Here is a 14,323-nt window from a genome sequence, read left to right as displayed (position 1 = left end):
AAGACGGTGATAAAGAAGGGAATGATGATGATGATAACGAAAACTGATAATAACGAGAGAAGAAAATAAGAACAGGAAAGAGGTAACGATGATGATGGTCACAGGTGCGGGAATGTATAAAGCGAATAAAGAATGGAGAATCCCTGTCGCAATGAGCTAATCAAAGACCCTATTGTTTACACCATAACCCTACTCACACACACACACACACACACACACACACTCAACGATAGGGTTATGACGGTGTATACATTAATCGCTAATATAATTATGAAAAAAAAACGTAGGAACATCTTCAAGGAGAGAGGTCGATCAACGAAGAGTCCTGTCGCAAAAAGGCGTTTTGTGTTAGTTTGGAAGGATATTGAAGGAGAGTGTACAGAGTGGAGTGGCGGTGTCCTGCAGAAGGGAGAAGGAGGGAGAAGGAGTGAGGGTGGAAGGGAGAAGGAAGGAAGGAGAAAGGGAGAGAAGAAGGGAGTGAGAAAGGGAGGAATGAAGGGAGAAAGAGGGAGGCACTGAGGGTGAAGGATGGTGAGAGGGAAGGAAGGGAGTCGATCAACGAAGAGTCCTGTCGCAAAAAGGCGTTTTGTGTTAGTTTGGAAGGATATTGAAGGAGAGTGTACAGAGTGGAGTGGCGGTGTCCTGCAGAAGGGAGAAGGAGGGAGAAGGAGTGAGGGTGGAAGGGAGAAGGAAGGAAGGAGAAAGGGAGAGAAGAAGGGAGTGAGAAAGGGAGGAATGAAGGGAGAAAGAGGGAGGCACTGAGGGTGAAGGATGGTGAGAGGGAAGGAAGGGAGAAAAGAAACGAGGGATGGATGGAGGGTGGAAAAAGGGTGGATGGAGAGAGAGGCAGAGAAGAGGGAAAGGGAGGGAAGGATAGAGGAAGGAGGGGGGGGCAGGGTGGAAGCATGGGATGTCGGCGGTGTTTGCACATCCCTAACCATCCTTAGCTCCTGGGGGGAGGGGGTTACTTGAGACGGTGCTGGTAGTGAAGACAGGAGGATGTGTCCATGTGAGGCTGAGGGAGGGAGATAACGGGAGGGAGGAAGGGAAGAAAGAAGGAGGGAGGGAGGAAAGGAGGGAGGAAAGGAGGGAGGGAGTGTCTATGTGACGTTGAGGGAGGGAGAAAGAACAGGAGAGAGGGAGACTAGGAGTGAGAGAAGTTGGAAGAGAGAGAGTGAGAGAGAGAGAGAGGGGGGGGGGGGTGAAACACCTACACTGATGTATTGTTTCCAGACCACCGGAGATAATTTTAATTCTCTCGGATTAATTAATTTCCACCTAAACAATCACCCCTTGTCCTGCTCTCTCTCTCTCTCTCTCTTTCTCACACACACACACAATCTATCTGTTTATCTGCCTGTCTTTCATTTTATCTACTTATCTACTTATGTATGTATGGATGTATGTATGTATGTATGTATGGATGTATGTATGTATGTATGTAATGTATGTATGTATATTTGTATGTATGTATGATCCCAATCTCTCATTTTCTTTCCTGCCACCAAATATGAATACGGTAGTAATATACTTAATATACTTAGACATAATAAGCTCACTCTCCGCCCTGAACAGAGATTAATTTTATGAAACCAGGCTAGTCCACCTGTCTTAATTAAACAGGTAACAATAGGAAGCACACCTCAACTACCTGCCTGGCTTCATCTGATTCGGTATCATTTGCACTGACACCACGTGGAAAAAAAGGTTGTCAGCTGCCCTCAGTATTCCTCGAGCTCTGACAACACTCCGAGAGCCTTACGAACGCTCCCTCGCCTCTGATATCATTCCTATATCATTGATAACGTTATTAAGATTCTTTCATTATTATATCGTCCTTGAGAACAATCTTACGTGTGCATATCATTTTTTTTGTGGTGTGTGTGTGTGTGTGTGTGTGTGTGTGTGTGTGTGTGTGTGTGTGTGTGTGTGTGTGTGTGTGTTACCTCCCCCTCCGTCCCAGACACCTCCCGACAACACGCCACAGTAACCCTGGCCTCACTACGAGTATATTCTTCAGGATCTACACGCGTGATAGGAACTTTTTTTTGTATTCCCTCTTTGCATGACGTTTTGACTCTACTAAGCATTTTGTTACCTGGAAAATTTGCATATAAATCAACTAGGTTCTTCACTGCGCTATCTGAGAATGTTCCCACACACAACTGCGCCGCCTTCGTTGTTCCTCCCCTGGGACTGACAACAACATTTCGATTCAGCGTTCTCAGACTTGGCTTCAAACGGAAAATTAATTAGGAGCTTTGTGCCGGTAAGACGAAGAGGCCCCACTCCCCCGCCGCCCCCCGTGTCATTAGACCAAGACTGGTCCTAAGCGGCGATGTTTAGGATCTATAATGTGAAACGTTGTGGTAGGTAGTGTGTGTGTGTGTGTGTGTGTGTGTGTGTGTGTGTCTAACCGTGATCGATTGAAATGAAGCAACATTACCTTAGAACTGGACCCAAAAATAATCTTGTCATGTCGGACTTACACACACACACACACACACACACACACACACACACACACACACACACACACACACACACATATCAGAATAGAATTGTTTCAGTTGTCATGACCAGCACAGGGTACACCATCCCCCTTATGTATTCGCGTTTGGAAAAGTTATTACAAGAAAGATGAGAAAATACAGTAGGAGAAATTTCGTAGTATTAAGTGAGTCTGAAAAAAAAATACTTTTCTTTTTACTCATACTAATTTACACACTGTACTGATACTGTAGTTATTAGTATGTGCTGTACTTAGTGTGAGGTACAAGAGAGGAGAGAGAAAAAGCTAATAAGACATTTTACAGACTTTTACAGACATTCTACAGTACAAGTGAAACGACGGGAAGATTTATCTGGAGATATAAAAGACATTTAAACAAGAGAGAGAGAGAGAGAGAGAGAAGTAGGAAATTGACAGACAGACAGACAAACAGACAGACAGACATACAGAAAATGAGACATGTAGATAGACAGAAACCGATAAAAAGAGATAGATAGATAGATAGATGAATGAATGAATGAATGAATGAATGAATGGCCTAAACAAAACAAAATCCTCCAATCTGACTGACCCAAAGAAAGCATCGTTCATGATAGCATACACACACAGAGTCCACCCAACCTTACCCAACCTTAGAGGGACAATCCATACACAAGACGAATGAATAAACCAACAGACAAACAATAACAGATTCAAGTTATATATACCAGGAAGAATACACGTGGGGTGGGAATAATAAAAGGGGAGAAGGAGAATAAGATAACAAGGGAATAGACGTTTTAATTAACAGAATAAAAGGGGGGTAGATGATAACAGAGAGAGTAAACGAAGGAATAATATGATAACGAAGAGACATAGACACATGGGAAGGATGGAAAGGGTATAGAAGGTGATAAATTGGAATAAAACTTAATTATGGAGAGAAGCCTCAGGCACATAGGGATGACAACAAAGGTGATGTTTGGGGAGAGAGAGAGAGAGAGAGGTTGTATGGTGATAGATAGTTCTCTCTATTAGTCTGTATATAATAGATGCAGATGTAGGTCAGAAAAAGTTAGCAGGTCTAGGTGTAGGTCAACAGGTCCAGGTACAGGTCAGAAACAGTCGGTAGGTCCAGGTATAGGTCAACAGGTCCAGGTACAGGTCAGAAACAGTCAGTAACCAGGTCTTCATCAGGGCTACAATACCCAGCCTACAATAACCACTAGCATCTCTCTCTGGGGTAATGGACGAGAAGAGATTAACTGTGATAACGCAGAGGCACAATGGTTCCCCCTCTGCCCTTGTGGACCAGAGGAGGGAGAGGAGGAAGAGGAAGAAGAAGAAGAAGAGAGGAGGTTGGGAGTACGTGGAAGTTGTGGAGGAAACGAAAGGGAAGAGATAAGAAGAGATAATTGTTTCCTTTGTGTCATTACCTGCAGTTATCAGCGAGTACCCTCGTTTTTGTGTCTGGCCAACGAGTGGTTTGTTTTGGCTTTGTTTTGTTGTGTTATTACGAGATGTTAGTATTTCCTAAAACGTGTATGGTAATAAAATAATAAAAAAAATAAAAAAAAAAAAAAAAAAAAAAAAAACACAACACACTGAAATACAATAAACAGAGCTGAAATACACTAAATAAGGTTACAGTGAGTAAGAAACACGGGGTCAACACACACGCTACAGAAACTCAACGAGAGGCTAGTCTTGTAGGCCCTGATGCAGCTGTGGTGTTGGGCAGCTGCACGTGGCTGAGATCCGTGATGATGATGTGGCAGCTGTACATCAAACTGGTAGCTGGAGATATAAATGAAGATCAGAGGGACTTGAGAGGGCCAGTGTGCTAAGTGCCACTTGATTGATGGCTTATGTAGGCTCTATGGCACTGTTGCCTGTCCATTGTAACGTGGTGTTTAGCTTGACGTTTTTAAAATGATGTTATTAGACCTCACTTGTAGCTGGGTGAGGGAGGGGGGCAACCCACGATAGTCCCCAAGTGGTCGTGCTAGCGGGGTCTACATAGCATATACCTGGGAGTGACGTGTTGGTTACTTGTGGAGAGATGAGGGGGAGGAGGTGGGATGGGAGTCGATAAGTTGACCACCAGGCAGCTCAGTACAGAGAGACATAATGTGACGGTTTTACTCCATGTTAGCAGACGTTTGTGTGTGTGTGTGTGTGTGTGTGTGTGTGTGTGTGTGTGTGTGTGTGTGTGTGTGTACGGGCAGAAGCATCTGTGTATGAGTGTATGTGTATATGTACACTGTTTAGTCTTAAGTCAAAATATTAACTTTGATATATATTCTTTTCTGTTGAGTTCAATCATTCATGACAACACCCTCACCATGGCAACACTATCCAGACACCAACACACTGCAAAACACACACACACACACACGAGAAAATAATCCTTCTTTATAATTATAGTCGGAGGTAAATACCAAAATTCGTTGACATTAGATAAGCAAAATGACAGACTGGTTACGGGTCCTGACGGGAATAAAACTCGGCAGCGTTAAATGATATTCCGGTTTACTCTCCACGTCGTAACTCGATTCCCGTATCATTTATCAGATTTCAATATGTTTAGGGGGTCATATTTTCATTATAATTCACAGTATTTTGGGAGTGTTTTATGACAGCCAGTTGATTAGTTTTTGTTTTTGTTTTATCTGGATTTTGTTTTGTTGTTTGTTTTGTAAAGACAATGGAGAAACAAATCTCTCTCCCACACGCGTGAAGATAATTAAGAAAGATGGTCATTATTTTTGTGTTTCTTGATTTTCTTTTATGTATTATTTTATTTTTACTGTTAACTCATTCAATTATACATATACATCTTCAACCATCACATACATGCAGTGCCAGTGGGTGGGGAGGTGCAGTGGGTGGGAGAGAGTGCCAGTGGGTGGGAGAGTGCCAGTGGGTGGAGAGAGCCAGGGAGAGCAGTGGGTGGAGAGAGCGTGGGTGGAGAGAGTGCCAGTGGGGGGAGAGAGGCTGGGTGGAGAGAGTACCAGTGGGTGGAGAGAGTGCCAGTGGTGGAGAGAGTGCCAGTGGGTGGAGAGAGTGCCAGTGGGTGGAGAGCAGTGGGTGGAGAGAGGCAGTGGTGGAGAGAGGCCAGTGGGGGAGAGAGTGCCAGTGGGTGGAGAGAGCACAGTGGGGTGGAGAGAGTGCCAGTGGGTGGAGAGAAAGGTGGAGAGTGCCAGTGGTGGAGAGAGTGCCAGTGGGTGAGAGAGTGCCAGTGGGTGGAGAGAGTGCCAGTGGGGGAGAGAGTGCCAGTGGGTGGAGAGAGAGTGCCAGTGGGTGGAGAGAGTGCCAGTGGGTGGGAGAGTGCAGTGGGTGGGAGAGAGTGCCAGTGGGTGGAGAGAGTGCCAGGGGGGAGAGAGTGCCAGTGGGTGGGAGAGTGCCAGTGGGTGGAGAGAGGCCAGTGGGTGGAGAGGAAGCAGGGGGGGAGAGAGTACAGTGGGTGGAGAGAGTGCCAGTGGGTGGAGAGAGTTGGGTGGAGAGAGTTGAGTGGGAGTGGAGAGAGTGCCAGTGGGTGGAGAGAGAGTGCCAGTGGGTGGGAGAGAGTGCCAGTGGGTGGAGAGAGCAGTGGGTGGAGAGTGCCAGGGTGGAGAGAGTGCCAGTGGGTGAAGAGTGCCAGTGGGTGGAGAGAGTGCCAGTGGGTGGGAGAGAGTGCCAGTGGGTGGAAAGAGTGCCAGTGGGTGAGAGGAGTGCCAGTGGGGGAGAGTGCCAGTGGGTGGAGAGAGTGCCAGTGGGTGGAGAGAGTGCCAGTGGTGGAGAGAGTGCCAGTGGGTGGAGAGTGCCAGTGGGTGGAGAGAGTGCCAGGGTGGAGAGAGGCAGGTGGGAGAGAGTGCCAGTGGGTGGGAGAGAGTGCCAGTGGGTGGAGAGAGTGCAGTGGGGGGAAAGCAGGAGAGAGTACCAGGTGGGTGGAGAGGTGCCAGGGGTGGGAGAGTGCCAGTGGGTGGAGAGAGTGCCAGTGGGTGGAGAGAGTGCCAGTGGGTGGAGAGAGTGCCAGTGGGGGAGAGCCAGTGGGTGGAGAGAGTGCCAGGGTGGAGAGAGTGCCAGTGGGGGAGAGAGGCCAGTGGGTGGAGAGAGTGCCAGTGGGGGAGAGAGAGCAGGGGTGGAGAGAGTGCCAGTGGGTGGAGAGGCCAGGGGGAGAGAGTGCCAGTGGGGAGAGAGTGCCAGTGGGGGAGAGTGCCAGTGGGGGAGAGAGCCAGTGGGTGGAGAGTGCCAGTGGGGGAGAGTGCCAGTGGGGGAGAGAGTGCCAGGGGTGGAGAGAGTGCCAGTGGGTGGAGAGAGTGCCAGTGGGTGGAGAGAGTGCCAGTGGGGAGCAGGCCAGTGGGAGAGAGTGCAGTGGTGGGAGAGAGTGCCAGTGGGCGAGAGGTGCCAGTGGGGGAAGAGTGCCATTGGGGAGAGAGTACAGTGGGTGGAGAGAGTGCCAGTGGGGGGAGAGTGCCAGTGGGGGAGAGAGTGCCAGTGGGTGGGGAGAGTGCCAGTGGGAGAGAGTGCCAGTGGGTGGAGAGTGCCAGTGGGGAGAGATGCCAGTGGGTGGAGAGAGTGCCAGTGGGGAGAGAGTGCCAGTGGGGGAGAGTGCCAGTGGGTGGAGAGAGTGCTGTGGTGGAAGGTACCAGTGGGTGGAGAGTGCCAGTGGGCGAGAGATGATGGGGAGAGTGCCATTGGGGGAGAAGTACCAGTGGGTGGAGAGTGCCAGTGGGAGAGTGCCAGTGGGGGAGAGAGTGCCAGTGGGTGGGAGAATGCCATTGGGTGGAGAGAGTGCCAGTAGGTGGAGAGAGTGCCAGTGGGTGGAGAGAGTGCCAGTGGGTGGAGAGAGTGCCAGTGGGTGGAGAGAGTGCCAGTGAGTGGAGAGAGTGCCAGTTAGGACAGGCCGTAAATAATTAAAAAGAACTGTAGGTCAACCTGGAATTTAGCACACACTAAATATCACGCAGATAATTCTTTAAACAGTAAACACAGGTCTTTAAAGGTCCCTTCCATGTTGAATGGCTCTCCTCTTCCTTCTCAATGACTAACCAAACTTCTCCTATTCACTCCCACACTCTACCCAGCTAAGGCTCCCACAATGCTTCATAAACATTGACCTTAAATCCTGTCTCTTCTACAACAATTCTCTATCTTCTATAATAATGGGTTAACTCATTCCTTTAATCCCGGTTACAATACATTTTTTTTTTGTTACTTTAGTATATCTACGTAATTCACTCTTAACTCTGTATTAAATGATCGAGTTTATTTTTCGGTCTTGTTCAGTGACATGACAATAATATTTCGATCAGTTTATTCCAGTTTGATCAAGATTATTTTCTGGATCAACACCTTCAGTATGTTGATTCATTTACCTGTATGTTGTGTGTGATTGATCAAATTTATTCTTTCATTTATCCTAATTTATCACCGTGGTTGATTGAATTATTCTTTATCATCGTCTACAGTACGCCCATTGTCGGTGGAGATCGTGGGCGGTGTGGGGAAACTGTCAGCAGGTCGGCCCGTGGAGTTGGTTTGTCGGGCGGTCGGGTCACGCCCTCCCGCCCGTATCACCTGGTGGCGCGACTCACAGCAAATCACTGACGTCACGCACACGGTAGGTTGCCAACGTTTGTTTCTGTTTGTCTATAATATAATATCGGGTGTTATATTGTTGTTGTTGTTGTTGATCTGTCATGGTTGTTTGTGGCTCATGTTTACAAGTCACGTGAGTACTGGTTTTCTCTCTCTCTCTTTCTCTCTCTCTCTCTTTTTTTTTCTCTCTCTCTCTCTCTCTCCTTCCCTCATCCTTCATCTCCTTCCCTGCTTTACTTATCCTCACGTAAACACACACACACACACACACACACACACACCACTACCACCCACTGTGTAGCCTAACCTCTCTCTCTCTCTCTCTCTCTCACATCCCTCCTTCTCCTCCTCACAGGTGATGAACGGAGGTAACGTCACAACAGGTTCGGTTATCCTAATGCCAACGCGACAAGATGACGGGAAACACATCACCTGTCGTGCCTCTAACCCCGACATACAACACTCTATGCTGGAAGACTCGGCAATCCTCACAATACGATGTAAGTCACTTTGTATGTTCCAGCCTTTGTTATTGAGTCACTTTGTATGTTCCAGTCTTTGTAGTATGAGTCATTTTGTACTGTATGTTCCAGCCTTAGTAGTATGAGTCACCTTGTACTGTATGTTCCAGCCTTAGTGGTTGAATGTGGGTGCGCCAAGTCCGTAGACTTGCTAGTGATTAGTATGAGTCACCTTGTATGTTCCAGTCTTTGTAGTATGAGTCACTTTGTATGTTCCAGCCTTAGTAGTATGAGTCACCTTGTATGTTCCAGCCTTAGTAGTATGAGTCACCTTGTATGTTCCAGCCTTAGTAGTATGAGTCACCTTGCTTATAATTACCCTCCAGTGTCTAATTTATTTTCTACGGGAATAATTTTATGATAAATCTATTTTTTTGTGTGTGTGATGGATTTAAACACAGAAATGATTCTTCTAAAAAGTTTATATATTCTTACTAATCTCTCGAGGTTATAATATTTTGTAGATAACACCACGAAATAATTCTTGATTTTTTTTTCCCAATTCGTTACGTGTCATCAGTTTCTTAGGCAAATTAAGACTCCCATCACTTCACCATAAGCTCTTAGGTGTGTGTGTGTGTGTGTGTGTGTGTGTGTGTGTGTGTGTGTGTGTGTGTGTGTGTGTGTGTGCCAACTTTACCAGTAATGAGAATGTACTGTACTGGATGGGTGTCATGCGTGTACATTAAAATATCTCACTCACTCACTCACTCACTCACATACCGAAGATTTACTTGTCTTTGTTTTTGTTTCAATGATTGTCTAAGGGTAAAGCGACCGAGTGGAGACATCACTCACTGCCTGTCCTAAAAGTCTCTAGTTTGATTCCGAGGCACCCCTAGTCCACCCAACTGTATATGGGTACCTTATTTAGTTTAGAAGGTGAAAGACGATAGTGTGCAGTGTCAACCAAGGCGTGTTGATATTGACAGAATGTTTACTGTTTAGTGTGAAGTATCCACACTCTCCTAAACTGCTTTTATTACGTGTAGTTAATATTCTAATGTATAACACCTGGCTCACCTTTTACTCTGGGCCAATATAAGCGCGTGGGTTGATGTAAATATATCTAGTGTTATTGTCATGTGTTAACCAAGTGAAAAGTGTGTGATGAAAAGTGCATTTTAGTTAGTACAGGTAAAGTGTGTTGGATATTGAAATACGTACACATGACTACGCTTACACATACACACACACACATACACACACACACACATACACACACACACTCACACACACACACACACACACACACACACACACACACACACACACACACACACACACACACACACACACACACACACACACACACACACACACACACACACACACACAATCTTACGCTTACAAACAACGCAATATGTTTATACAACTATGACTGCATATAAAAACTCACCTGTGACAATATCAACGTAATTAATTAAAAGTTATAACATAAAAATTACCTGTAACAATGTATTTACTTTTATAATGGTTAATTAAACCCATGGAAGTCCAACAATGTACTTACCCTCACTAGGATTAAAAACCAACACGTACTTACCCTACCTAGGATAAGAGCCGGAAGTATACTTACCCTTTCTAGGATACAGGGCAGTACATATTTGCCCTTCCTAGGATAAACCCAACACGTACTTATCCTCCCTAGGATAAAGCCAACACGTACTTACCCTTCCTAGGATAAAGACCAACAGTGTACTTACCCTTCCTAGGATAAAGCCAACACGTACTTACCCTTCCTATGATAAAGACCAACGGTGTACTTACCCTCCCTAGGATAAACCCAACACGTACTTACCCTTCCTAGGATAAACCCAACACGTACTTACCCTTCCTATAATAAAGACCAACACGTACTTACTCTCCCTAGGATAAAGTCAACACGTACTTACCCTCACCAGGAATAACAACATAATCTACCATAAAGGGGAACTCCAGTCACCTGTTTCCCTGAGGTATTCTAAGCCCTTCTCTCCTCCCCCCTCTTTCCCCTCTCTTTCAGTGGTCTTTCCCCCCTCCCTTCCCATTCCTTTCTCCCTTTCTTCCCCTTCCCTTCTCACTTTCTTCCCTTTCCCTTCTCACTTTCTTCCGCTTCCCTTCTCACTTTCTTCCCCTTCCCTTCTCACTTTCTTCCCCTTCCCTTCTCACTTTCTTCCCCTTCCCTTCTCACTTTCTTCCCCTTCCCTTCTCACTTTCTTCCCTTTCCCTTCTCCGTTTCTTCCCCTTCCCTTCCCCCCATCTCAATCTTTCGCCATTCTTCGACCTTCGTCTCTTCCCTATCACACTCTTCATACTTTTACTTCTCTCTCTCCTTCTGTTTTATTCTTTCTTGTTAACCTTCCAATTTCTTCCTTCTTCCATTAGCCTACCTCTTCCTCATCACCCCTTTCCTTCCTCCTCCCCATCACCTATCTTCTTCCATTCCTCCTCTTCCTCCTCTCCATCCCTACCCCTTATTCTCCCTCACCAATCCAACAATTATCAGCCGCTGTGGTGATTGTCCAAGCAGTAAATCCTCTCTTTCCCGGGTCTCGTATTAGTAGCCCTGATTCGCGGCTTCGTTATCAAGGCTGTTAAGGTACATGTTTCACGGTTCGGAGGCCACAGCTAAGCAAGCACATTACCTGAACAGCTTATTGTGTCTTTAACGTGTGTGTGTGTGTGTGTGTGTGTGTGTGACGATACTTTAATAATTGTGGGATATAATTTAGGCAATTATCTTTCTTCTGAGGTTGTTAGGGGTAATGGAGAGAGAGAGAGAGAGAGAGAGAGAGAGAGAGAGAGAGAGAGAGAGAGAGAGAGAGAGAGAGAGAGAGAGAGAGAGAGAGATCGCACGCTACCAGGCTGCTGATAATAATCTCGACAAAACCAATATTTATAAGTACAATACATGAATACTTAAGCGTTAAATGCATCTTATATACGCATAATGAGACTCAGCTTCGCCCACAGTTCCATAAATTGAGCACTACACATCGCACAATGGCTTTAATTCACGTAGTTATAATGAATAAAGAAAGAATATATTTTGACACAATGGCGAGTATTTACACCAGATAATCACTCTGCTTTTAGGGGTCTTTTAAACCATTGTGCCGTTATCCTTGTGTCCCATTAACCACTTGTTAAACACAGGATTACGTGTGTGTGTGTGTGTGTGTGTGTGTGTGTGTGTTGGGGTAGTTAATCCATACTTAATACACTTCCATATTTGGGTGTAATAGTTCATCGTTGTTTAACTTTCTCTTTAATAAACACCACGGGGAAATTATTTAGCTATTTGTATTTCGTGTTTACTTTTTATAGGACGAGGTGTCGATGCAGCACACGTGGTCGGTACTGCACTTATTCGACTTCATTTCCTCGACAGTAAAGTTTGATCTTGCTCCGGGGATACAAGTAGCGTCCTAGTTACTGGTACTGTTGTTGAAAATCTAAAGTAATGTAAAGGACAGATTGGTTACCATACAACTAGTGAAGGGAAAAATAACGGTGTGTGTCTATACATTTATCATCATTTAGTAAAGAGTAAATAACATTAAAATAAAACACACACAAAAAAAACAGATTCATCATTCAATAAAAACACCAACTGTTTTTTGTTTTTGTTGTTTTTTGCTTTAATTTAATCTGCAGTAGCCTCGGAAAAAAAAAATATCTATTCTGGATACAGGAAATGTTTCTTACATGTATGCAAATATAACAACAAAGATGCACTCTAATGTATTAAGGTAGTGGTGGGTCAGGCAGGAGAATAGGAAGGCCTTCAAGATAGTTGACAAAGTGCTACGGTCGGCAGTGTGTGTGCATGGCGTACTTAATAAACGAACACGTACGGGAGGCCTTTATGGTCATGAGTTATTTGCAAGGTTACTACTACTACTACTACTACTACTACTACTACTACTACTACTACTTTTTTTTGTAACGTGGCCCCCAGCCTCCCCCAATAGCCACACCTTCGCCACCATTTAATTACCTTAATATTAAATATCCTAATACATAAGAAGCTATCCTCTCTGTGTTAAATTAGTTGAGCCGCAGATCTATGCGGCATTCAGTCGGAGTAGGGGCAGAAGCTCTCGTTCCCTTGTGGCAGAGCAAAGCCGACCGAAGGAGAGAGAAAGACAGTCGACATCTCATCCAGGCTGTAACATAACTTCTGGGCTGCTGCTTCCGTTCGGAGATTACCTCCGCGAGTCTGGCGTAGAAACATCTTGCACTGGGCCCATCCCACCAGAGGTTGTGAACACTAGAGGAGTGAAGCTGCCTTGATCAACATTTTGAATTCTCTCCCCATATGCCCTTCTCTTGTCGTTCTCGTTCCTCCTATGTGCAGCATCGAGAGCTAGGTTACGGTGACATGCGGCCATGGGATCAAAAATCCTGATGTCGAAGAAGGCTCGCTGTCCCCGCGTCCAGAATCCTCGAGCACTGACGTCCACACGGGCTTCGTTAGATGTGTTTGAAGTCCTGTGTTGGAAGATCTCACCGTCCAATGGAAGGAGGGTCGGTTCTACCATGACATCCCGGCAGATTTCCTTCAACATATTTGCTGTGAGGTCCCTTACCTCATCATGCCTCATGCATATGAAGGCCCCTTTCTTGCACACCATGGCGTGATCGCCATCATAGGAAGAACCACACACACATTGGGAGGGCAAACCTTCTACTGGCCGACCGTACCTTAGAGCAATGGCATCTACTACTACTACTACTACTACTACTACTACTATCAATATAATATTCACTGACATGGACCTCACCTCTCTCTCTCTGACACACACACAGCCAATGCCCAGACTAAAACAGACGCTTTCTTCCCCGATAAAAATCTTCCTTTCGAACAAAATCATTTTCGTCTTGATTGGTTTTTCAAGACAATTTCCGAGTATGGCAATTTGTAATAGTATTATCAGGAGGCTATTTACTTCCTGCACCTGAGGGAAGGTAGTATCTGTGCAATTTTCTTATTGCAGGTAAACGATTGCAATTACGGTAAGTAGGAGGCAATGGGATTGTAAAGTCTGAATTTGTTACACCTTTCTATATCACTGCTTGATACCTTCACCTACTGGGGATGTGTGTGTGTGTGTGTGTGTGTGTGTGTGTGTGTGTGTGTGTGTGTGTGTGTGTGTGTGTGTGTGTGTGTGTGTGTGTGTGTGTGTGTGTGTGTGTGTGTGTGTGTGTGTGTGTGTGTGTGTGTGTGTGTGTGTGTGTGTGTGTGTGTGTGTGTGTGTGTGTGTGTGTGTGTGTATGTGTGTGTGTGTAATATTATTACCTTATTACCATGCAGGTTATATCAATATGTAAAACGAGTCACGCTAAGCTTTCCCACCGTATCGCCTCTCCTCCCTCGCTGTATGTGGGAGACGCTGTAGAGTACATGTGACTTATCCTTCACTGTCTCCCTTAAGTTACACACCAAACCAGAGTCAGCTAAAACCCAAGGTAAACGTGTTCGTGCGCGCGCTAGCCGGTGGGGAAAAATGATGCAAACTCCTTCCATCTGTGTGTGGTTGATCTCTATGCATGAGCCCATGCCTGGGACGTGCTTATCTGCATGATGCAATACGCCAGCTTTCTTGCCTGGGGCTGTCAGGGAAAATATCTTGCTCTGAACATGACACTCTGTAATGTTTACATCTGGTGTGTGGCACATCTGGTGTCGGCAATGGACGCCACTTTAGCGAGATACGCTCAGCTGGCTGCTACATAAGACGGA

The 14,323-nt window shown here is 45.6% G+C and overlaps 1 protein-coding gene across 2 annotated transcripts in view; it reads left to right on the top strand.

Annotated features, from left to right (window-relative positions):
* LOC121853896 (nephrin-like) overlaps positions 1-14,323 on the top strand; it is a 68,406-nt gene that overhangs the window by 25,882 nt on the left and 28,201 nt on the right. For both annotated transcript variants that reach the window (XM_042348279.1, XM_042348278.1), the window contains exons 4-5: positions 7,945-8,096; positions 8,430-8,574. In XM_042348279.1, the coding sequence (XP_042204213.1) occupies positions 7,945-8,096; positions 8,430-8,574 (297 nt within the window). The remainder of the gene's footprint in view (positions 1-7,944; positions 8,097-8,429; positions 8,575-14,323) is intronic.

This window comes from Homarus americanus, unplaced genomic scaffold (assembly GCF_018991925.1).
Source record: "Homarus americanus isolate GMGI-L3 unplaced genomic scaffold, GMGI_Hamer_2.0 scaffold18703, whole genome shotgun sequence".
In the NCBI taxonomy this organism is placed as follows: domain Eukaryota; kingdom Metazoa; phylum Arthropoda; class Malacostraca; order Decapoda; family Nephropidae; genus Homarus; species Homarus americanus.
The sequence above is the reverse complement of the archived record's forward strand: the minus strand, read 5'-3'. Positions and strand labels throughout refer to the sequence as shown.